At 59.4% G+C, this 22,845-nt stretch overlaps 1 protein-coding gene across 1 annotated transcript in view; it reads right to left on the bottom strand.

The window, feature by feature from the left end:
• Positions 1-22,845, bottom strand: part of LOC104302198 (hydrocephalus-inducing protein homolog) — a 76,333-nt gene that overhangs the window by 33,250 nt on the left and 20,238 nt on the right. Inside the window, exons 14-30 of the mRNA XM_054173345.1 lie at positions 21,903-22,021; positions 20,480-20,703; positions 20,295-20,362; positions 18,942-19,174; positions 18,049-18,149; positions 17,187-17,322; positions 15,141-15,305; positions 14,046-14,198; positions 12,322-12,560; positions 10,685-10,940; positions 8,061-8,204; positions 7,042-7,185; positions 5,650-5,961; positions 3,866-4,018; positions 2,920-3,012; positions 1,521-1,730; positions 569-706 (exon numbers count right to left, since the gene is read on the bottom strand). Coding sequence (XP_054029320.1) covers positions 569-706; positions 1,521-1,730; positions 2,920-3,012; positions 3,866-4,018; positions 5,650-5,961; positions 7,042-7,185; positions 8,061-8,204; positions 10,685-10,940; positions 12,322-12,560; positions 14,046-14,198; positions 15,141-15,305; positions 17,187-17,322; positions 18,049-18,149; positions 18,942-19,174; positions 20,295-20,362; positions 20,480-20,703; positions 21,903-22,021 — 2,888 coding nt within the window. The remainder of the gene's footprint in view (positions 1-568; positions 707-1,520; positions 1,731-2,919; positions 3,013-3,865; positions 4,019-5,649; positions 5,962-7,041; positions 7,186-8,060; positions 8,205-10,684; positions 10,941-12,321; positions 12,561-14,045; positions 14,199-15,140; positions 15,306-17,186; positions 17,323-18,048; positions 18,150-18,941; positions 19,175-20,294; positions 20,363-20,479; positions 20,704-21,902; positions 22,022-22,845) is intronic.

Below are 22,845 nucleotides of genomic sequence, written 5' to 3'. Positions count from 1 at the left end.
CAGAGGAGCAGAGCTGGAGGAGTGAAGGGGCAGGGAAGGGCTGCTCCAGCTCCTGGCACAGGAGCTTCATGGCCAGGCAAGAGCCAGGAGGTCTCCTGGGCAGCGCTGGCAGGGGCAGGCAGGGCAGTTCCTGCCTGCTCACACAGGAGGTGACCCAGGACAAGAGCAAATGCTCTCAGGCTGTGCCAGGGGAGGGGGAGCACGGGCAGGAGGCACAATTTCTTCCCCACAAGGGCTGTGAAGGCCTGGCCCAGGCTGCCCAGGGCAGCAGTGAGGCCCCAGCCCTGGAGGCACTGAAAAGCTCTGGAGCTGTGGTGCCAAGGGCCATGGTTTGGGGGTGGCCTGGCAGTGCTGAGCTCACAGTTGGCCTTGAGGATCTGAAAGGGCTCTTCCAACCCAAAGGATCCTGTGATTCCACCCCCCTCAGCAGAGGCAGCTCACAGCCCTGCCTGCTGCTGGGACAGTGCCCTCCTTCTCTTTCCTTCCTCCCCATTTTTTCCCTCCAACCCCACCCAGGGCAGCCTGGCACAGGGCCAGGATCAGTCCCTTGTGCTGCCCCCATCCTTACCGTGCTGGGCACCACCAGGGGCACACTGGGCAGGGGGCTGCAGGCAGTGCCCATGCCAGGGCTCAGCACCACAAAGGTGAAGGGCAGCTTCCCGCTGTTCTGCAGGGTCACCTCCACCTCTGTGACCCTGTCCCACGGCTGCAGAGAGGACAGAGGAGTGGGCAGTGAGACACAGGCCTGGCACTGGGCATCTCCTGCAGCTGGCACTGGGGAAAGGGCAAAGGGGCACAGCAGAGCAGCAGAGGAGAGCTGGACACTTGACTCCCAGCTTCACCTGGGCAGCCCCAGCCACAAGGGACCTCTTGGCCCTGCACAGGAGCTGAGCTTTGGGGCACCCTGCAGAGGCACAGCACCAACCACCCAGAGATCAGGCATGAAAGCAGAGAGGAGCAGAGCTCTCTGCACCTTGAGGGGGCCTCAAACCCTTGGCTGGAGCAAAGCAGCTGGCACCAAGACATCACAGAGGCAAAGGCACCTGCAGAGCTTGCAGTGACAGACACAGGGGAGACAGAGCAACAAGCACAGGGCCAACAGCTGGAAACAGCTGGGGGGCTAAACTGAAAAGGGAAGTGGGGGTGACTCTGGGACATTCCCCCCAGGATGGTGACTGGCAAGCCCAAGAGGGCTTCCTCTTGGCTTTCTGTTGGTGCTGACCCAAGAGCATTGAAGCAGCCCCTCCCTGCAGCTCAGGCTTGAGCAGCAGCTCAGCAGATGCTGTCTGGAGGCCGCAGCCCTCTGGAGGGCAGCGCTGGCCTCCTGCCCAGCCCAGGAGGCACCTCCAGGTGCCTTGAAGAGGAGGACTTCCCAGCTTAGGTGGGGTGGAACTTGGAAGCAGAATGCATCACTCAAAGCTTGTGCTGCCAAGCCCTGGAGCCACCACAGCAGCTGGCCCCAGCCCTAGGCAGGCAGCCCCCAGCAGCCAGGGCTCCAGGCAAGGAGAAGCCTGCGGTACCTGCGGCCCCACGTCCAGCTCCGTGGTGTCCAGGAGGTAGCTGATGAGTGAGGCCTCCCCACGCAGCCTGACCTCGTAGCTGGGGCCTCCCTGCACCCTGCAGAGAGCCCTGGCACTGGCCACAATGTTGGGGTGGCCAAAGAAGCTGAAGGTGACCTGCTGGCTCTGGCCCGGCTGCAGCAGCCCCTGCAGCGGCAGCACATCGAACACCTGGGGAGGAGAGGGGGAGAGGCTGAGCAGGGAGAGGGAGGCAGGAGAGCAGCCATGGCCTGGGGCACAGGGCAGCTGTGGCTGGAGGGGCCTCTTCCTCCAGCACAGGCAAAGTCAGCCTGGCCTCCTCCTGCATCCATGCCAGGCACCAGAGGAGACACCAGGGGCAAAACCTTCTCCCAGCCTCACCACCTCGTGCAGCACACGGAAGTCACCTGGCAGGGCTCCTGACAGCAAGAAATTGACTTTCAAACCTTTCTGACTGCCTGGAGAATCACAGCAGGTGCTGAGCTGAGAGGCCTTGCAGCCAGGGGGCCTCCAGCCCAGCTCCTCTGCCTCCTGCTGCTCCTCACTCTCTGCTTTGCACTCTGCTGTCTCTCCAGATGCTGCAGCAGCAGCTGCTGGCAAATGTCCTCTCCACCACTTGTCAGTGACAAGAGGAATGACCTGAAGGCTCTGGCCAGCAGCTCAGGGGACATTCTCCTGCCCCTCTGCTCTGTCCTAGTGAGGCTACAGCTGGAGTCCTGGCTCCAGTGCTGGGCTCCCCAGTTCAGGAGAGACAGGGAACTGCTGGAGAGAGTCCAGGGGAGGCTGCAAAGATGCTGAGGGGCCTGGAGCAGCTCTGGGAGGAGCCCTGGGGCTGTTGAGCCTGGAGCAGAGCAGCCCCAGAGGGGATCTAATCAATGCTCAGCAAGAGCTAAAGGGCCTGTGGGGGGTAAGTGGATGAGGCCAGACTCTTGTCAGTGGTGCCCAGCCACAGGAGAAGGGACAACAGGCACAAACTGGAACCTAAGAGGTTCCATCTGAACTAGAGGAGAAAATTCTTTGCTGTGAGGGTGCTGGAGGCCTGGGGCAGGCTGCCCAGAGAGGTTGTGGAGTCTCCTTCTCTGCAGAGCTTCCAACCCCCCCTGGCCATTGTGATCCTGGGCTACCTGCTGTGGGTGCCCTGCTGGAGCAGAGGGGTTGGACTGGGTGATCTCCAGAGGTCCCTTCCAACCCCCCCATGCTGGGAATGCCCTCCAGAACTGCTGCAGCCCTGTGCCATGTCCTGCATGGCCTCTCCACACCCAGCTGTGTGGAGGGATGTGAGGCCACTCTGTGAGCAGTGCTGGAGGCCACCAGTGGCAGTCAAGGCTGTGGAACTGTTTCTCACACTGCAAGGCTGGCAGCCAGGCAGCTTCCCACTTACCTCCTCCAGTCCCAAACTGAGAAGCTCTGTCTCTTCCAGCTTCATCAACTGCTTGATCCCTGATGGGCTGGGAGCTTCCACAGCACCACCCAGCTCCACAGCACTGGACAGCAGCTGCAAACCAAGCACCAGGGGCTGCAGTGAGCAAGTGGCTGCTCTGGGTGAGACCACTCTGCTGCAGGCTCCAGCACCTCATCAAGCCAGGGGCAGCTGAGATGGGCAAGCAAGGCCTTTGACACCGTCCCCCACAGCAGACTGCTGGCTAAGCTGTCAGCTTGTGGCTTGGACAGCAGCACTCTGAGCTGGGTTAGGAACTGGCAGGAGGCTGAGCCCAGAGAGTGGTGGTGAATGGTGCCACAGCCAGCTGGCAGCCAGGCACCAGTGGTGTGCCCCAGGGATCAGTGCTGGGCCCCATGCTCTGTAACATCTTCATTGATGATCTGGATGAGGGGGTTGAGTCAGTCAGCAGCAAGTTTGCAGATGACAGCAAGTTAGGAGCAGATGTTGGTCAGGTAGAGGGCAGAGAGGCTCTGCAGAGGGACCTCGACCCACTGGACAGATGGGCAGAGGCCAACAGGATGGCAAATGTGTCCAAGTGCCAAATGTGTCAGTGCCCCTCCTGACCCCTGACAGCTCCCTGGCTGTCTCTGCAATCCCAGCCCTTGGCTAAGGCTGGGAGGTGCAAACGAGCGGGGCTGAGCAGCTGGCCCATGGGGAGCAGGGCTTGGCTTCACACAGAAGGAAGCTCAAAGCCTTCCATCAGCAAGCCTCATTCCACCCTGAAGAACACCCCAAAGCCAGGAGCCCTGTGTCCAGCTGCCAGCTGCTGCCCCTCCTGCTCTCAGGGCAGGTGGCTGCAGGGCTGTAAGAAGGGAGGGTGGCAGCAGCGTGGCTCTGCTGGCAAACTGGGAGGCAGGACAAGCAGCAGGTGTCCCAGAAAATCTACCTCTGCCTCCAGGGAGTCCTTGGCATCTGCTGGCTCCTGGGCAGGATCCCCAGCTGCTCCCAGGGCCCAGGCTGGCTCCTCCACACCCCCAGCCCTGGAGCTGCTCCCGGCAGAGGCCCAGCGCCGCCAGCAGGCTCTCTCCGCCTGCACTGCCTGGGCTGGGAGGCTGCACCTGGAACAGAGCAGCCCTGTGAGCAGGGACTGGGGGGAGGCAGGGGAGACTGCCCCAGCAGCTCCTCACTGGGCTCTGCTCTCTGAGCTCAGCAATGGCTCTGACCCAGCAGCTCCACAACAGCAGGGAACAGGGCAGGGCTCGGGGCTGCCAGGGATGAGGTTGGCACAGCAGAGCTGTGGGCACCTGGCTGCTGGCAGAGGGAAGAGGCCAGGGCTGGGTGCCCTGTGGGGAGGCAGAAAGGGCACCAGGGAGGGAAACCAGACACACACTGTGCAGAAAGGGAGACTGAAGAACCAAAGGGGCAGAGCCCAGGAGAGACCTTCCAGTGGCCCTCCAGTACTTACAGTGGCCTACAAGAAAGCTGGGGACAGACTTTGGAGCAGGGCTTGTTGTGACAGGACAAGGGGGGGTGGGGGTGAACTCAAAGAGAGAGATTCAGAGCAAATGTAAGGAAGACATTTTGGATGCTGAGGATAGTGAGACACTGGCCCAGGTTGCCTGAGGAGGTGGGAGATGCCCCATCCCTGGAACCACTCCAGGTCAGGTGAAGGTGGAACAAAAAGAAGCTAACAGGCAGGTTGCAATCAGGAACTGACTGAGCCCTCAACCTGTCCCTGCACCAGCCCTAGGATCTGGGGCCTTGTCTCTAAAGAGGCAAGGTGAGACCAGGGGCTGAGAGCCCTGGGGCTGTGGAGCCTGGAGAAGGGCAGCCCCAGAAGGGACCTTCTCAACACTCAGCAAGAGCTAAAGGCTGGGGGGCAAGAGGACACCTGTGGTTTGGCAGCAGCAGAGCAGCTTTGCTTGGGGTGACAGAGAAGTGGCCTCCTCTTTCCTGAAGGTGGAGGCTCTTGGATCAGGGGCTGGGTGCCAGGCAGGCTTCACCTCTCAGGTGCCAATCCAGCACCCTCACAGCAAGGAAGTTTCTCCTCCAGGTCAGATGGAACCTCCAGGGTTCAGTAGGCCCTTGCCTGTCACTGGACACCACTAATCAGAGCCCAGCCCCATCCTCTTGCCCCCCAACCTTTTCTCTCTTGCTGAGCATTGATCAGATCCTCTCAGGCTGCTCTTCTCCAGGCTCTCAGCCCCAGGGCTCTCAGCCTTTCCTCCTCACAGAGCTGCTCCAGGCCCCTCCAGCATCTTTGTAGCCTCCCTGGGACTCTCTGCAGTAGGTCCCTGGCTCTCCTGAGCTGGGGAGCCAGCACTGGACACACTGCTCTGGGGGCAGTGCAGGTTCTTAGTACTGAAATGACAACAACTGGGGCTGGCAGGGAAGGCAGAGAGCTCACAGTTTCTATCTGCTTGTCCCAGGGCCCAAGCAGGGCTTTGTAGCTCCAGGGACAAAGCAGGACTCGAGCTTAGGGGCTACAGGAAAAGTGTTGGCAATGGCTTATAGTCTTGGCTGGGCTGCAGAACAGTCTCCTGCCCACCACCAGAGTGCTGGAGGACACCTGAGCACCCAGCCTGGCCACAGCTGGAGAGGTTGTTCCTGCCAGGCCAAGGTGAAAGCAGTTGGTCAGAGCCCAGGGAAACAACCTTGGTCTCTGCAAAGCACGAGCAGGACAGCAGGAAGCAGAAGAGCTTCAAGGAGAGGGCAGAGGGGGCCATACCTCAGCTGGCTGCCCTGGCTGTCTGGCAGCAGCTGCCAGCAGTAGTGGACAGGCAGTGGGCTGCAGTTGGTCATCTCCAGGCTCTGCATGGCTCCAGTGTCATTCAGGATGCAGCCAAAGTCCACAACCATGCTCTGGAAGTGCAGGTTGGGGAAGTAGACTTCTCCCCGCACCAGGACCTGCTCCTCATGAGGGTGCTCCAGGAACTGGATCCTCAGAGCCTGCTCCACTTGCCAGGAACTCAAACCCTCTTCATGAGCAGGGTTAAAGCTGATGCAGAGGGAGAGTTCCTCCCCTGCCTCCAGCTTCACGGGCTGCAAGGAGATGAAGAGCGTCCAGCACCCGTGGGATGCCAACCCAAGGGCTCACGGCATGAACCACGGCAGTGCCCCAAGTGTGGCTCCCCCAGGGCCCTCCTGTGCCAGCCCCACACCACTGCTGGCCCAGCCCCCCTCAGGCTTCTGCAGAGGCACCAAAGCCCCACCCAGAGCAGCACCCTGGCAGGCCAGGGCCATCTGCACTCCCTGCTCCTCCCAGCACTGCAGCCTGGCCCTGGCAGGGCTGAGCAGCGGCACAGAACCGCAGAACCTTAGGACTTGGAAGGGGCCTCGAAAGGGCATCAGTCCAAGCCCCCTGCCAGGGGTGCACAGGAGTGGTGCCCATGCCCACATCACCAGGTGCCTGGCAGAGCCTGTGCCCAGCACCTGCCGCTGGCACAGGGCTCAGGCAGTGGCAGGAGGAGCACCCTCAGCCTTCTCAAAGGCAGGGCTGCCCTTGAAGGGAGCAAGCTGCTTGTGAGGAGCAGACAGGCAGCTGAGGATGGCTGCTGGGATGGTTTCCAGGAGACAGCTTCACTAGGTGGCTTGCCCAGAAGTTGTTTGATCCCTTCTCCTCCTGTCCTAGAGCCAGGACTCTGGAGGAGGTTGGAGCAAGGAGCAAGCAAAGAACAAGCCACAGGGCAAGAGGAAAGGGCCTCAAGGTGCCCCAGGGGAGCTTTAGGTTGCACATGAGGAACAATTTCTTCCTCACAAGGCTAGTCAAGGCCTAGCCCAGGCCTGCCCAGGGCAGTGGGGAGTCCCCATCCCTGGAGGGATTGCAAAGTCATGGAGATCTGGTGCTGAGGGCCATGATCTAGTGGTGACCTGGCAGTGAGAAGTTCACAGTTGGCTTTGATGAGCTGAAAGGTCTCTTCCAGCCCAAACCATCCCATGGCTCTCTTCCCAATCCAGATGATGCCTTGATTCCTCCAGCAGCTCCTTTCCAACCTGGTTCAGCTCAGGCTCACTGCTGACTCTACAGAAGCAGCTTCTCTCCTGCAGGCCCCCCAGCAGGAGCACACCACCACACTCCTCCCTCTGCACACTCCAGCAGCAGCAAGGCCCAGGGCTGCTCACCTGAGCATCTGCAGGCAGGGGCTGCTGCTCCACATCACAGATAGAGAAGGGCTGCCCTAAGTCCAGCACCATGCTGAGTGGCAGGGGGCAGGTGTTCTTTAAAGAAAGAGGCTGGGCCAGAGGGGTTAGGACATCCCCTGCTTGCTGCAACCACAAGAGAGAATCATCAATCAACCTCAAGTGCCCAGGGACCTCCTTCCCCACTCGGTGCCTTACAAACCCTCCAGCCCCCAGAGCTCCCAACAGCTCCTCTGGACTCTTTGGATGTGTTTCTACCCTTCTGGAAGGGCTTTCTCCAAGGCACAGCAGATGCTGCTGGTGGCTACAGACCACAGCACTGCCCAGGGAGAACAGCCTCAGGGACTGTGCAGGGAACAGGACCCTGAGAGGAGGCAGCTGCTGCTAAAAGATCCAGCCCAGAATGTGAGCCCAGAGCATCTGATTCCAGTTGTGTGTCCTCTCCTGGGGACAGCAGCACAAGAGGAGTTCCAGTCACCTACACTCATGCCTCTAGGAGCCAGGGATGCTGGGCAGAGGAGACAAGCAAGCAGGATGCAGCAGAGAGCCTGCAGGAGCCTAAGGCTGGCTTTGAATATGCACAGCCAGCCAGCAACCTCCAGGCTCCTGCTGCCCCTGCTACAGTGACAAGATGCTGAGGGGCCTGGAGCATCTCTGTGAGGAGCTGAGAGCCCTGGGGCTGTTGAGCCTGGAGAAGAGCAGCCCCAGAGGGGATCTGATCAATGCTCAGCAGGAGCTAAAGGGTGGGGGACAAGAAGTTGGGGCCACTCTTCTCAGTGGTGCCACACCAACGAGAGCAAAACAGCGCTGCTGAGGCTCTTCCCAGCCCCAGGGCAGCAAAGAATGACCTCAGTGCTAACAGCAAAAGCTTGGTCCTGCTGCAGTCAACAGCCAAAGCCCTGGGGACTCAGAGCAGCTCTCTCCCCTCCTCGTTTGAAGCCAAGCACAGCCACAGCTTCCAGCCAGCAGATCCAGTGCCAGGATGCCAGCCAGACACTCACCTTCTCCACCTGGAAAGTGATTGCTGTGGAGGATATCTGCAGGGCAGGAGCAATGAATTGGCAGCTGAGCTCCACCTGCATGATCTGGGTGCTCCTGGCCTCGTTGCCCACCACGGCGTGGCACAGCAGCTGCTCCCTCACCACCTGCAGGAGAAGCCACAGGGCACATGGGGGCTGCCAGCAGGGTGGCCAGAGGACAGCCTGCATCTGCCAGCCACCAACCATGGCCCTGCCCCTGCCCCCCTCAGTGCTGTTTTCCCCTTGCCCTCCACAGCTTGTGCTGCATCCCCTTTCTCCTGCACTCCAGTGGCCATCAGGCTGCACCCAACAGCCACAAAAAGCTCTGGGCAGGTTTGTGCTGCCAGGGACAATCCCTGCCCCAAAGGGTTCCTCTTTTGATGTGGCCCAGTGTTGAGCACAGTGCTACAGAAAGCTGGAGGAGCTGATGGAATGGAGATGGAGTTGGAACTAGGCAGGAAAACAGGAGACAGAAAGGCCAAGGGCAGTCAGCTCTGCCTTGGAGGCTCAGTGCAAATGATTCCTGAGGAGGAACAAGCCCTGCACCAGCACAGCTGAGGGCTTGGCCTGCTGGAAGCTTGCAGCTCTGCAGACAGGGACCTGGGAGTGCTGGTGGAGAGCAAGTTGCCCACGAGCCAGCAGCCTGCCCTTGTGTCCAAGAAGGCCAATGGGCTTCCTGAAGGAGACTGTGGCCAGCAGGCTCTCCTCCCCCTCCATCCTGCCCTGGTGAGGCCACAGCTGGGTCCAGTCTGGGGCTGCCCAGTTCAAAATAGTCAGGGAACTACTGAAGATAGCCCAGTGAAGACTACAAAGATGCAGAGGAGCCTGGAGCACCTCTCTGAGGAGGAAAGGCTGAGACCTGGGGCTGCTGAGCCTGGAGAATCACAGAATCACACAGAACCACAGAAGGGTCTGAGTTGGAAGGGACCTCCAAAGGTCTTCTTTTCGAGGGGGTTGGACTAGAAGAGCAGCCCCAGAGCAGATCTTCTTAATGCTCAGCAAGAGCTAAAGGGTGAGGGGCAAGAGGATGGAGCCAGTGACAGGACAAGGGGCACAAACTGGAACCCAGGAAGGTCCCTTTGACCAGGAAGAGAAAATTCTTCTCAGCGAGGGTGCTGAGGCCTGGAGCAGCCTGCCCAGAGAGGTTGTGGAGTCTCCTTCTCTGCAGAGACTCCAAACATCCCCTGGACACTGGGAACCTGGCCAGCCTGGTGTGGGTGACCCTGCTTTAGCAGGGGGATTGGGCTGGATGGTCCCCAGAGGTCCCTTCCAACCTCCACCATGCTGGGATTCTGGGACCCACAGGAACCCCCCCCAGGCAGATGCCTTCAGGTAAAGGAGGGATCACTCCCCACTAGAATGCCTCCTGCCCTTCTTCCCAGAGCTGCTTTGGAAAGAGACCTCCCCAGGACAGAGCTGCCTTGCATGTCCCAGGAAAGTCCTCTCTCAGGCTGGCTAGGCTCACAGCCAAGCCTTGCTCTGAACAGCTCCTGGCATCATTTCCCCATTGCTCACTCTTTCCTCTGCTCCAACACCACAACCCAACTCCTCCCAGAGCTCTTGGCTTTGACTGCAGGGCCAGGCAGGCACAGCTGGGTTCACAGAGCCCCTGTCAGCTTGCCAGGAAGACATTCTCACCACTGCACTCAACATCTCTGTGCCTTTTGCTCCTCCTCAGCAAAACCTTTGGGCTCAGAACTGCATGGGGACAGCCCCAATACAGCCACCTAGGTGAGCAATGAAGTCTTCTTCAAGCCACTCTTGAGGCAACCCTTTAGAACACCCTTCAAAACATGAACATCAGCAGGAGCTTCCTCTAGAGCTGTTCCACAGAGAATCATGGAATGGGTTGGCTTGGGAGGGACCATTCAAGGTCATCCAGTCCAATCCCTCTCCACTTAAACCTCTGTGGTCCTGGAGCTCAGCAATGCACATCAGGGTGCAGCTCCTCTGCAGAGCTGCAATCCCCTGGACAGAAGGCTCCAGGCAGGAGGAGGCCCAGTGACCCATCCAAGCCAGACCTGGCTGCCCTTGGCACAGCAGGGCTGCCTGGGAGCCTGAGGCAAGTGTCACTGTTCCCAGGAAAGCAAGTTAAGCTGCCAGCTCCAGTGGTGCCATGGGGATGAACATCCCTGAGCACCAGAGCTGGCACTGGGCTCCTTCCTCTCCTCCAGCACTTGGTGCCAGACAAGGCCTCTGCCCATCTTTGTCTGCAGAGGAGAAATGCTGCAGCTCCAGCCACTGCCTCCCACACACACAGGAAACCTGCCCTCCTGCCTTCCTTGCTGCCTCTGCTCCCAGGCTGAGAGTCACTTCTTCTCTCTGCCCTTCCCTCCTGCCTCAGCACCTGGCCCCTTGGCACCTGCCCCAGCAGCAGCTGCCTTCAGCCCCTGCTTTGGCAGCAGCAAGTGCTGCATGATGGAACACAGAGAAGCCTCAGCCACTGATGGTGGCCAGCAAGGAAAGCAGCTGCCTCTGGCAGGGGGAACCTGTGGCCTTCAAACAGTCTCTTGCTCACATTCTCAGGCCAGTGCCAGGGGGCTGCAGGACAAGTCCCAGGGGAGATTATCTGATGGGGAAGGCTCAGCCCTCGTGTGGGACCTCACCTGGGGAGTGCTGGAGAAGCCTTCCAGCACCACCTCCATCGTTTGGCCTGGGCTCAGCTCCATCCTCTTGGGCCGAAACTGAAACACAGGGCAGGCAGCAGTGGGGCTCTGGGAGGAAGCTTTGTCCTTGGTGCTGCTGAGGGAAGGCAGCCAACGGCGCTGGCCAGGCGGGGAGCAACCTCCCACGCTCCAGCAGAGCCGCTGGGTGCGGCGGCCTCGGTTGGCGACCCTGAAGCTGTAACAGCAGGGAGCCAGGCTGCAAGAGGAGCAGAGATGGAGAAGATCAGGAGAGCTGCTACTGCCCAGCACTCACCCAGCTGCTGATGGTGGTGTCTGACCACACACCTGGCCATAGAACCACCTCTGAAATGCTGACCTAGCTCAAACCTTCAGCAGGAGCCAGCCCTTGCTTACCCCTCAGCTTCTCCCCACCCAGCTTTGTGCCCAGCCAGGGAAAGCTTCCTGAAGCACATCCTCTCAGCTGCTGTGGGCAGAGCAGCACCAGCCCCTGCTGCTTCACACTCAGCAGTGTTTTAGCAAAGGGCTGCCTGAAGGTCAGACTGGGTCAGACCCTGAGCTGGCCTGACCTGGCTGCAAGCAGGTGGAGGAACAGCTTCAGGCCACTGCAGCTTCCCCTTGGCAGCTGCTGCCTCAGTTGGCTTCCTCTGCGGATGCCAGCGGGGAGCTGCAGGGGATGGACTCCTCAGGGCCCTGCCCACGGCAGGAGGGTTGGAACTAGATGATCCCTTCCAAACCAAACCATTCTAGGATCCTATCTGGTGGTCAGGGCACCACTCGCTTCGCTGGTGGGGGGCCCTGGCATCCCTTTCATGCCTCCATCCTTTAGGAAGCATCCAACCCTCATCAGCCTCTGCTGACCAGAGCAGCTGGGGTTGTGCTTTAGACAGAGCACTGAGCCTAAGAACATGGACCACCAGGAGTGTGGCTGAGATGAGCAGGGCAGCCAGCCCAGCTCTGGCTGCTGAGGAAACAGAGCCACAGCCAGAGATGAACAACCAGAGCTAGACAGAAACCCAGGGGAATGTCCCATGGGAATGGAAGTTCCTTCATGGAAAGAAACCAACTGCAGCTGGGCAGCCACGGCCACCCTTTGCTCCAGGAAACCCCTCCAGGGATGGGGACTCTACCACTGCCCTAGGCAGCCTGGGCCAGGCCTTGACCCTCAGGGGAAGAATTTGTTCCTCATGTCCAACCTAAACCTCCCCTGGAGCAACCTGAAGCCATCTTCTCTCCTCCTATCACTTGTTCCTTGGGAGAAGAGACCAACCCCCACCTGGCTCCAGCCTCCTTCCAGGGTCTTGCAGACAGCAATGAGGTCTCCCTCAGCCTCCTCTTCTCCAGGCTGAACACCCCCAGTTCCCTCAGCTGCTCCTCCCCAGCCCTCTTCTCCAGACCCTTCCCCAGCTCTGTTGCCCTTCCCTGGACACACTCCAGCCCCTCAATGTCCTTCCTGGAGTGAGGAGCCCAAACCTGACCCCAGGGCTCAAACTGTATCCTCCCCAGTGCCCAGCACAGGGCACAGCCCCTGCCCTGCTCCTGCTGGGCTTCAGCGTGGAGAATCCCTGTGGCTGCCCTGGCAGAGCCCCCGGCAGCAGCAGGAGCTGGGGGACACCTACCTGAAGCGAGTGCCCAGGCTGAGCCGCGGAGCCAAGGGGCTGTCGGTGACGATGGTGCTGCCGACGCCCAGGGCCCGCACGGGGACGCTGTAGCCACGGCTGTGCTCCACCCGCAGCTGCACCTCGTCCTCGAACTGCTCCGTGTCGTCCAGCTTGGCTGTGACACACACAGACACCTGGCCCTCGGGGGGGATCACTCCTTGGCTGGGCTCTACCCTCCAGCACCGGCCTCTGCCAGACTGCAAGACAAGGCAGAGCCCGGCTGAGGCTGGAAGCCACAGCCCTTGGTCTCTTGTGGGCTGGAGGAGCAAGGATGTGAGGGGAACAAACCAGAAGGGCTTCCTTTGCCTGCAGCTGTGCTGGGGGGGCTGCAAACAGCACCTCTGCAGGAGCTTACACCCCCCCTGTGCCACCCTCCTCTCACAGACTCCCCTCATTAGCCACCACGGCACCAGCCCAAGGCACACTCGGCCTCAAGAGAAGGCTCTTTCCTCCTCCAGCCTCCTTGGCCAGCAGGAAATGCACTGGCATGCAGATCTGCAGCTCCCAAGGGTCCAGCATGGTGGCAGTGGGACATGCTCCACATTTCAGGGCTGTGCTTGGGACAACAGGCCCTGCTCAGCCCAAACCCTGCAGCATCCCTGGCGAGGTTTTTCCCTTTGGAACAGGAGGCAGCAATGTGCTGGCAGGCTGGGCACGAGCCAAACATGGGCAGGATCCAGGGGAAGTCAGCTGGAGTTTCCAGCCTGGCAGCACTGAGCTCTCACAGGACAGCTGCTATAAATCTCCCTCTTTGAGTTTCAAACCATCCCTCTTGTCCTGTCACTACAGGCCCTAGTCAAAAGTCTGTCCCCAGCTTTCTTAGAGGCCTCTTTAAGTACTGGAAAGCTGCAAGAAGTTGACTTTCCTCCAGCAAATCCCAGGGAGAAGATCAGAGAGTCACAGAATGGTTTGGCTTGGAAGGGACCTTCAGCTAGTTCCAACCCCCTGACCTGGGCAGGGACATCTTCAAAAACCAGGTTGCTCAAACCCCTGTCCTCAGTTCAAAGCTGAGGGACCTGGGATTGCTTAGCCTGGAGAAAAGGAGGCTGAGGGGAGACCTTCTGGCTCTCTACACCTCCCCGAAAGGAGGCTGGAGCCAGGTGGGGTTCAGTCTCTCCTCCCAGGTACAAGCGATAGGACAAGAGGCAATGGCCTTGAGCTGCACCAGGGGAGGTTCAGGTTGGCCATGAGGAACAATTCCTTCCCTTGAGGGCTGCCAAGGCCTGGCCCAGGCTGCCCTTGGCAGTGGTAGAGTCCCCATCCCTGGAGGGATTTCAAAGCCTTGGAGCTGTGGTGCTGAGGACCACGGTTTAGGGGTGAGCTGGCAGTGCTGGGCTAAGGCTTGGCCTGGATGATCTGAAAGGGCTTTTCCAACCAAAGGCATTCTGTGATCCCAGAGCTCCAAAGCCATGACTCTCACAGCCAGAGACCTTCCACAAAGGAAAGGGAGAACTTGGAAACAGGATCCAGGCTCACTGCTGCTCTAACATCTACACAAGCTCTGGGCTCCTGAGGGCTGCCCCAGCTGAACCTGCCCCCACAGCCAGGCTCCTCTGGCCACCTTCTGCTGGAACATCTTGCTTGCTCTCTCAGGCAGCCAGGTGGAAAGGCTCCAGATGAAAACTGAGCCCCAGCTGGCCACAGAGCAGCCATTTCCACTGGAACCCTCTCCAGATACTCACCAGCTCTGCCTGGAAGGCTGCAGGGATGGGGCTCTGATTGCAGAGCTGCAGATACCGTGAGGCCTCCTGCAGAACTTGGATGCTGCCAAAATCGACCTGGCTGGGCTGCACAGAGACAACTGGGCCCTCTCCAGTGCTCAACAAAGCAACCTCCTGCTCCAGGGAGGAGAGAGGAAAAAACACAATGGGGAAAGCTGACAAGGCTCAGACAGCTCTGAGGTTGCTCCTGGATGGGGGAGAGCTCTGCTTGTGGAAGTTTGCAGTGTTGGAAGCCTGAACCAGGAGGCCTGCAGCAAGTGTGGGCTCCAGGGACCCCAGCTGAAAGCCACAGGCTGCTGGTGTCAGGGGGAAAGAAACCAGCCTGCCCAGGCTGTAGTCCCTCCAGCAGCTCTCCTTCCTCTGCCCTGTGCCTGCTCCCAGCCCTGCTACTGCTCAGGCTTGCCCCAAACCACCCTCCCTGGCTTCTGCTGCTGCACAGCCACGCTTGGGCAGCAGCTTTCTGAAGGCTCCCCCAAAGCTACCCCTCGAACAGCAGCCCTAGCTGGCAGCCAAGCTGGCTCTGCAGAGGAGAGATCATGGAAGCTGCTGCTCTGCTTTGTGCTCTGGGGTAATCCTGGCACCACCTGGAGAACAGAACTGCTGACAGCACTCCAGCAGCCTTTTCATCTCTTGACCCAAAGCAGGGTTCTTGCAGAAGCAGCAAAGAGCACTGGAGGTGGCACCTGGATCCCTTTGCTGCAGCACCTTCTCCCCTCATTCCAGAGCCAGCCTTTGCCTCCGCAGCACTCTGGGCTGTCCCTGTCTGCTCCTCCCCCAGAGCCCCAAGGAAGCAGCAGCTGCTGCTCCTCTCCTAAGGGCAGAGGAGGAGAGCCAGGGACGGTGCTGGCTCCTCACCCCCTCTGCCCTGTGCCCAGTGCACTGCTGTGGCACAGACTCTGATCACCACCCCAGAGGGCAACCACCCTGCCTCTCCTCTCACCACCACCCAGTGCCAGGGACCCCTATGGCACAAGCCCCCTTTGCCCTGCAAGAAGCCCTGCACACCTCAGGCTCCACCAAGCCCCGTGGCACGGAGCAGGCAGCTCCAGCACTCACCAGGGGGCGTCCTGCGCGCCCAAACACGGCCACACGGGCCGGAGTGTACCACTCTCCTGGCACCTGCGCCTCCAGCATCAGCGGGACCGCCACGGAGCTGTGAGGCTGGATGATCCCACAGGGCACGGGGCTGGAGTACAGCACAGCGGCATCCTCCTGCTGCTCCTGGAAGGGGCAGGGTCACACAATGGGCTGGGCTGAAAGGGGTCTTTCAAGCTCATCCAGTCCAAGCCCCCTGCACTGAGCAGGGACAGCTGCAACTGGAGCAGGCTGCTCAGCACCCCTGACAGCCTGGCAAGGCTCCAGGGAGGGGGCATCTCTCACCTCTCTGGGCAACCTGGGCAGGGTCTCACCACCTTCAGAGTGAAAAAAGGTCTTCCTCTTATCCAGTCTAAATCTCCCTCTCTTAGTCCAAGCCATCACCTCTCACAACAGGCTCTGCTCAAAATCTCTCCCCAGCTTAAGCACTGAAAGGCCACCAGAAGCTCTCCCTGGAGCCTTCTCCTCTCCAGGCTGAACAGCCCCAACTCTCTCAGCCTGGCCTCACAGCAGAGGGCTTCCAGGCCTCCCAGCATTGCTGTGGCCTCCTCCAGCCCCACTCCAACAGGTCCCTGAATGTGCTGAGGACTTCAGAGCTGCCCCCCAGCACTGCAGGGGGGGGGTCTCAGCAGAGCACAGCAGAGGGGCAGAATCTCCTCCCTGCCTCTGCTGCCCACACTGCTGGGGACCAGCCCAGGGCACAGCTGGCTCTGGGCTGGTAGTGCACAATGCCAGCTCATGACCAGCTTTGCAGCCCTCAGTATCCTCAAGGGCTTCTCCATAGGGCTGCTCTCCAGCCTGGGTTGATCCTGGCAATCAAATGTTACTGCAGAGGGAACTTGTAGAAAAATTTCAACTCCTTAACATGTCCACAGCAGCAACTCACAAAGAGTTTGAAATCCCTGGCAGGAAGGCACAAAATGAAAGGCAAGACTTGGATGGCCTCAGCATCCTCAGGGGGTCCCAAAGCTGCTGCATTCACAAATGCCCATGCTTGGGCTGGCAGAGCAGCTTTTCACCACTCTCTGAGTTCTCCTGCATGACAGCACCCCGGAGCCCAGAACGCAAACTGCTTCCCAGAGAGCTGAGATTGCTGCCTCAAGTTGATACTCAGGAAGGTTCCCATTTCCCTGCTTCCTGAGGTTACATTTGGGTGGGTGAGAGAGACTGAACCTTGTCTCTCTTGATGGGACTCAAAGGTAAAGCCACCTTTGCCGCTTGCCCAGACAATAGCTGATGTGTATTGGGCGGTCGCCCCTGGAATGACTCTCAGGAAGGTGCATAGATAACCAGACTGCAGCTGCCCTGGAAATGGGCAGAGGCCACTGCCATCCATGCTCTCTGGAATATACACATCTGAAAAACTGGATACAAGATCTGAGCAACTACTGGCTCAGGAGAAGGAAAACACAGGAGAAGGCTGGCAATGCTGCTCTGAAGAAAAACGGAGAGCATACCAGGAGAGAAAAAATGACAGAGACCCTGGAAGAAGCAGCCCCAAAGGAACCCTCTCTCCACGTCCTAAGTTCTGCCTGCTACAACTCATGGGGCTGAAGAGGCTGCTCAGAGGACAGCAATGACCTCTCCTCTACAGCCAAAGCTGCAGCACCCTTCCTCTACAGACCCAACATCTCCTCTACATCCAAAGATGCAGCACCCTTCCCTCCACAGACCCAAACTGTCTTGGGGGGTGAGGGGGGTGGTAATAGAATTCCTCTTCTCTCTCCTTCTTCTCTCTCTCCCTCTCTATTTTTTCTCTCTCTCCCCTTCTGATCCATCCACTTTACTTGTGTAATACATAGTCTAGCTGTTGATATTTTGGCCTCCTCTGTGCAGGAATATTCAAAAGAACTGAGGCTCTTTCCCTCTCCAGACCAAGACAGTGGGTTCCTGTTCTCAGCAAACCTCTAGGATGGACTGGGAACCATCAAGGTCTCACCCAAAGCCCTTTTCTCCCAGGCACAGCCTGGCTGAGCCCTGGGGGCAGGAGGTGGGGGTGATGCCAACCTGAGGCAGCAGCGCGTAGCAGCCTGGCAGGTGGCTGTCGTTCACCAGGGTCAGCAGCTGCTGGGCAGGGAGCTGCAGGTAGCAGCGGCCGAAGGACACCACAGGGCTGAGCACTTGCAGAGCAGGAACCACACACCTGGGCAGAGAGATGGCCAAAGGGGCTGGAGACACTGGCAGAGGAGAGGCTTCTTGACTCCTCGTGTGGCATGGAAGGGAGCAGAACGCATCTGCCTGGCCCAGAGTGGCTGCAAATTGCCACCAGCATCCTGGCCTGGATCAGCAACCCTGTGGCCAGCAGGAGCAGGGCAGGGATTGACCCCCTGGGCTCAGCACGGCTGAGGCCACACCTCAAATCCTGGCAGCAGTTTAGGGCCCCTCCAAGAAGGGCATCGAGGGGCTGGAGTGGGTCCAGAGAAGGGCAACAAAGCTGGGGAAGGGTCTGGAGAACAGGGTTGCGGAGGAGCAGAGCTGGTGGGAGCAACTGGTGTCGTTTAGCCTGGAGAAAAGGAGGCAGAACAGAGCCCTCCTGGCTCTCCACAAGTCCCTGCAAGGAGGCTGGAGCCAGCTGGGGCTTGGGCTCTTCTCCCAAGGAACAAGTGACAGCACAAGAGAAATGGCCTCAGGCTGTGCCAGGGGAGGGGCAGTGCCAATCATTAATAGAATTGCTGTGCCCTTTAGGAAAAGGCTCAGGGCCAGACCTGGCCACTCTGGGCTGATGCTCCTCCAGGTGGCTGCTTGCAAACCCTGCTGCTCCCAGCTCTGGCTGGGCAGAACCAGCTCATGATGCAAGGCTCCTCCTGTGGAGCTGGAGCCAGCAAGGGGCTGCATGCACCAAGAGATCCTGCAAGGAAAGTGCTGGTACCTGGCTGTGAGGGGCAGCGACAGCAGCTCCTGGCCCACACCATCCACATCCACCACCAGTGCCAGCTTGTAGGTGCCCAGGGTGTTGGAGCACAGGGTGACCTGGGGGGAGAGCAAAGCACCAAACACTTCCCACAGCTGCTCTCCTGCCATTCCCATGCCATGGGAAGCAAAGGGAGGACTTTGCCCTAGGTCTGCTGCTCCATGTGCAGAGCACAGGCCCTGGGAGCACCACAAGGCTGCTGGCAAGAGCTGCCTTGAGAAATGCCTGTGGCAGCTCCCAGGCCGTGTGTGAGATGAATGCAGGCAGCAGCAGGGCCAGCTGCCACTCAGCACTGCATGGCCAGGCAACAGCAGAAGTGCAGAGCAGAGCTGCTGACTCCAGCAGAACCACTTCAGCTTTGCAGGGGGAAGCTGCTGCAGCAGCTTGGCCTAGAAGAACTTGCTCAGCTCATAGCCACCACAGCTTTTGCAGTCCCACTGGAGATCACTGCAGTGAATCCAACTCATCCTGCCCACAGGACAGGAGAAATAAGAGCAGGCACAGAAGCTAACTGCTTCCTACAGTGACATCTCTCCCTGGAACAGCTTCCTGCTGTCCTCAGCCTTCCTCTGCCCATCTGCAGTCAAAGGAATCAGCCTAAGCAGCTCTGAAAACCTGAGCAGTGGCTTCTGGCCTTGAGCCTGGGGGGCAGGAGCTGCAGCTTCTGCCTGCAGGCTCCAAAGGCTGCTCCTTCAGGCAAGTCCCAGAGCAGCAGAGCCAGCAGCAGCCCAGCCCTGCTGCAGGGCTCTGCCTGGCCTCACACTCCCAGCCAGCAGCACTGCAGCCCTCTCCCAGAGCAGGGAAGCCTCAGCCCCAGCTGCCGAAGCCCCTCCGGCCCCACCGCTCCCTACCTGGATGTCCTGGAAGCTCAGGGCAGGGATGGTGCCGCTGCCAGGGCTGATGGTGAACTCGCAGGGCCTGAGGCACCTCCTGGGTCTCTTCCAGGAGGACAGAGAGGTGTCCAGCCCCTGGGCAGCGCCGGGCACGCTGGGCTCTGCCGCGCCGTCCCCGGGCACGCGGAGGGTGAAGGCCACGGGCAGCGCGGAGGCGTTGGTGAGGCGACAGAACAGGCTGCGAGGGAAGCCTAGGAGAAAGGAGACAGCTCTGCACCCCTGCACACAGCTCCTCTGCCTCCTGCTGGCAACATCCTGGCATGGGCAGACTGCCCTCGGCCTTTGGCTCCCTTGGCTCGGAGCTGCAGCTGCCGGGGGAGCCAAGCAGCTCTGTGCTGGCGCTGCTGGGGGACAGCAAGTTCCCCATCAGGCAGCCAGGGGCCCTCACGGCCAAGAAGGCCAAGGCTGCTCTCAGGAGAGTGTGGCCAGCAGGGCACAGGGAGCAAGAGGAGCCTTCAGCTGCAAAGGCCTTCTCCATGCCAGCAGCTGAAGAGGACTCTTCTCCGCCTGGATCCCAGGGTTCTACCTGCTGGGATCCCTCTGGGTTTGTCTAGTCACAAGGAAGCCAAGAGGTGGAGCAGAGATGGAGGGAGGGGAGGATGCAGATCAGCAAAGCCAGCAGTTCTCTTAGCAAAGTCCATCAGCAGGATGGAAACAGAGAGGCATCCTGGCCAGGCTGATCACAGCTCTTCAATGAACCCAGAACTGGTTTCCCATGCAAACCTGAGAGCCCCTCAGGAAAAAGCCTTCTGTGAGACTGAGCTGAAGCACCAGAACCTGCATCTCAGTGCTCAGGCAGCAGAGCTGGGCCTCTGCTGGGCAAGAAGGAGCCCAGGGCTCTGAGCACACCAGGGCCTGAGGCAGAGCTATTTCCTGGCCACATTACCTGGCAGGTGACAACCAGTGGCCCTCCCAGCACCAATGAATATCTCACACTGCAGCTCAGGGGAGGACATAGTGTCCAAGCCTGGCAACATTTACCCACAGCAGCTATGGGCTAGTCCAGAGCTTCAACTCCCTCCTCCTGCAGTCCCAGCCCCTGGACCCTCCTGGGGCTGGTCACAGCCATCCTGCTGCCAAGGACTGGCAGCCTGGGGCTGATCAGACCATGAGGGACCCCACAAGACACTGCTCTGCCAGTCCTTTGGGCCTCTGTGACCTCGTGATGGCAAAACACTGCCCAGGCAGCCTGCAGCCCTGCTTTAACCTCCTGAAGGCTGCTCTGGAGGGCCAGCAGTGCTGGAGGCTCTGAGGCTCCACTCTGGGGCTGCAGAGCCCTCAGGCTGTGCTCCAAGGCCAGGCCACACTCACCATAGGAGACGTCCCCGAAGCGCAGGCAAGGGACATCGAAGTGCAGAGAAGGTGCAGAGACACAGCCCCTGTGGGGACACAGCAGAGGAGGCCTTGGCTTGGCTGCAGAGCCCTGCAGCTTGCATTGCTGCTGGCATGCAGCAGAGCTGCTCTCACAGCACAGGGAGCTGCAGTCAGCCTCTCACCTGACAGTCAAGGTCACAGGCTCAGGGGATCCTTTCACACTGAACCTGAATTCCTCTGTGAAGTGCCCCAGGACAGTGGGACAGAAGCAGACCTGGATGACTTGGAACTCATCTGGCAAAAGGATGCCCTGACAGGGGGAGAAGCTGAAGCAGGAGCCCAGAGCTGTAGTTGGGGGGACCAAGCTGAAGGAGGCACAGATGGCTCCTTTGTTGCGCAGAGTCACCTGCAAGACATCAAATGGAAACCCCTGAGGAACGAACTTTCCTTCCAGGAGGCTGAGTTGTGTCCTGACCAAGCACCTCCCTGCAGGGTTACACCACCCTTGATGGGGGCTGAAAAGAGCCCAGCCCCAGCTGCTCTGGCTGGGCAGAGAGAGACTTGGCTTTCCCCCTCCCAGGAGGAGGGGTCCCCTGGGTCCAAGGTGGTCTATGCCACTCCCCCTCCCTGCCCAGCAAGCCTTGCTAGGCAGGGCAGACCTCTGCTCCTGCTCTCTCTTTCCCCTGCACATCCACTGCTGCACAGAAGGCTCCCCACTGCTCCTGCATCCCCCACGTGCTCCTCCCTGCTGCATCCACACTTCCTGAAGAGCTGCATCCACTGGCACCAAGGGAATCCAGTGCCAGCTGGGGCTGCCTTTGGATGCTTTGCTATTTACCCTTCACCCTATACCTTTGTAACCTTCCCTGTTACTGATATATATATATTAGATTACCTTTTTTGACTTCCAAACAGGTTCCAGACCATTTTTTCCCTGATCTTACCTCTCCTTTCTCTTGCCTAATTTGCTTGGCCTTACCAGGAGAGGGAGAGGGGAGGGAATCTCAGTCAGTTTCCATTTGGGCTTTTGGACTGCAGGCAAAGCCCAAAGCAGCACAAGCTGACAGCTGGGAAAGGCAGAGGATGCTGCCTGCTGCTGCTTGGCAGAAGCCAAAGGGAAGTTCAGCCTTTGGGGGTTTGATGCAAAGCAGCCAGGACTTCATAGAATGAATCCTAGAATGGCTTGGTTGGAAGGAACCTTTGAGATCATCCAGTTCCCACCCCCCACCGTAGGCAGAGACCCCTCCCACCAGCCCAGGCTGCTCAAGGCCTCATCCAGCCTGGTCCTGAACACTTCCAGGGAGGGGGCAGCCACAGCCTCCCTGAGCAACCTGTGCCAGGGTCTCCCTACTCAGACTCTAAAGAATCTTCCTAATCTCCAGTCTCAATCTGCCCTCCTCAAGCTTCACCCCATTCCCTCTCATCCTCTCCCCCAGCCCTTGTCCAAAGTCTCTCCCCAGCTCTCCTGGAGCTACTTCAGCTGCTGGAAGGCTGCTCTGAGGTCTCCCTGGAGCCTTCTCTTCTCCAGCCTGAACAGCCCCAACTCCCACAGCCTGTCTCCATAGTAGGACTTCACTCCCAGCCCTGCCAGCCCCTGCTGCTCACCTCATACTTGTTGCTGGATCCAACCAACACCTGCCCAATGTCCAGCTGCTCGAGCCTGAAGCAGAGCCAGGGCCCTCGGCCTTCCCCTTGGATGTGCAGAGGCAGCCTGGCCTGACGGCCTGGGGAGAGAGTTCCATTGGACTGACTCCTTTAGGGCTTGAGGTGGGAAGGGACCTTCCAAGCTCAGCCAGCCCAAGCATCAGCACTCAGCAGAACAGCTGCAGGCACAGCAGGTGGCTCTGAGCCCCAAACCTGACCTGAAGTGGTTCCAGGAGTGGGGCACCTACCCCCTCCCTGGGCAATTTGGGCCAGGGTCTCACCACCCTCAGTGTCAAACATTCTCAAGGGATGAGGAGGTCAGCCAAGGGGCTTGGAGGAATCAAGGAGCAACATTAGCTGACTGCCTAGTTAAACATCCTTGGTTTCTTTAAACTCACAGGGACCATGATTCTGGGACAGTTTCCACCCTGGCAGCACAGGGCACCCGCTGCTGTGAAATGCTCTTCTTCCAAAGAATGGCTGCAAGAGTGAAGCTCTCCTGAAGGCCCAGCAGGGTCTTTCAAGAGCAGGCTTCTCTCTCCAAATACAGAGCATTTGCTCAGCTCTGCCTCCTAGAGCAGCTCAAGGGCTGTGTGCAAGTAGCTCTCTTACTGCTCTGCCATGCAAAACCTCTCCTGGCACAAGCCCTGGAGATCCACCCCTGCTCTAGAGTGATGGACATCTCCCTCACCAGAGCAGAAAGCCCAGAGCCAGCATCTCAGCACTGGCAACTTTTTGAAGCAAGAATTCCCTTGCCCAGCTCTGACAAGTGCAGCTGAGGCAGGAAGACATTTAGGTAACACCAGCCCTGGGTTGGCACTGGAGGTGGCACTGGCCAAGGGAACCAGGCCCAATTCCTGGGCAAGTCAAAAGCTGTTCCCTGGCATCTGTCTCTGTTGGCTTG

This window comes from Dryobates pubescens, chromosome 26 (assembly GCF_014839835.1).
Source record: "Dryobates pubescens isolate bDryPub1 chromosome 26, bDryPub1.pri, whole genome shotgun sequence".
Classification (NCBI taxonomy): Eukaryota; Metazoa; Chordata; class Aves; order Piciformes; family Picidae; genus Dryobates; species Dryobates pubescens.
This window is presented reverse-complemented; position numbering and strand designations above follow the sequence as displayed.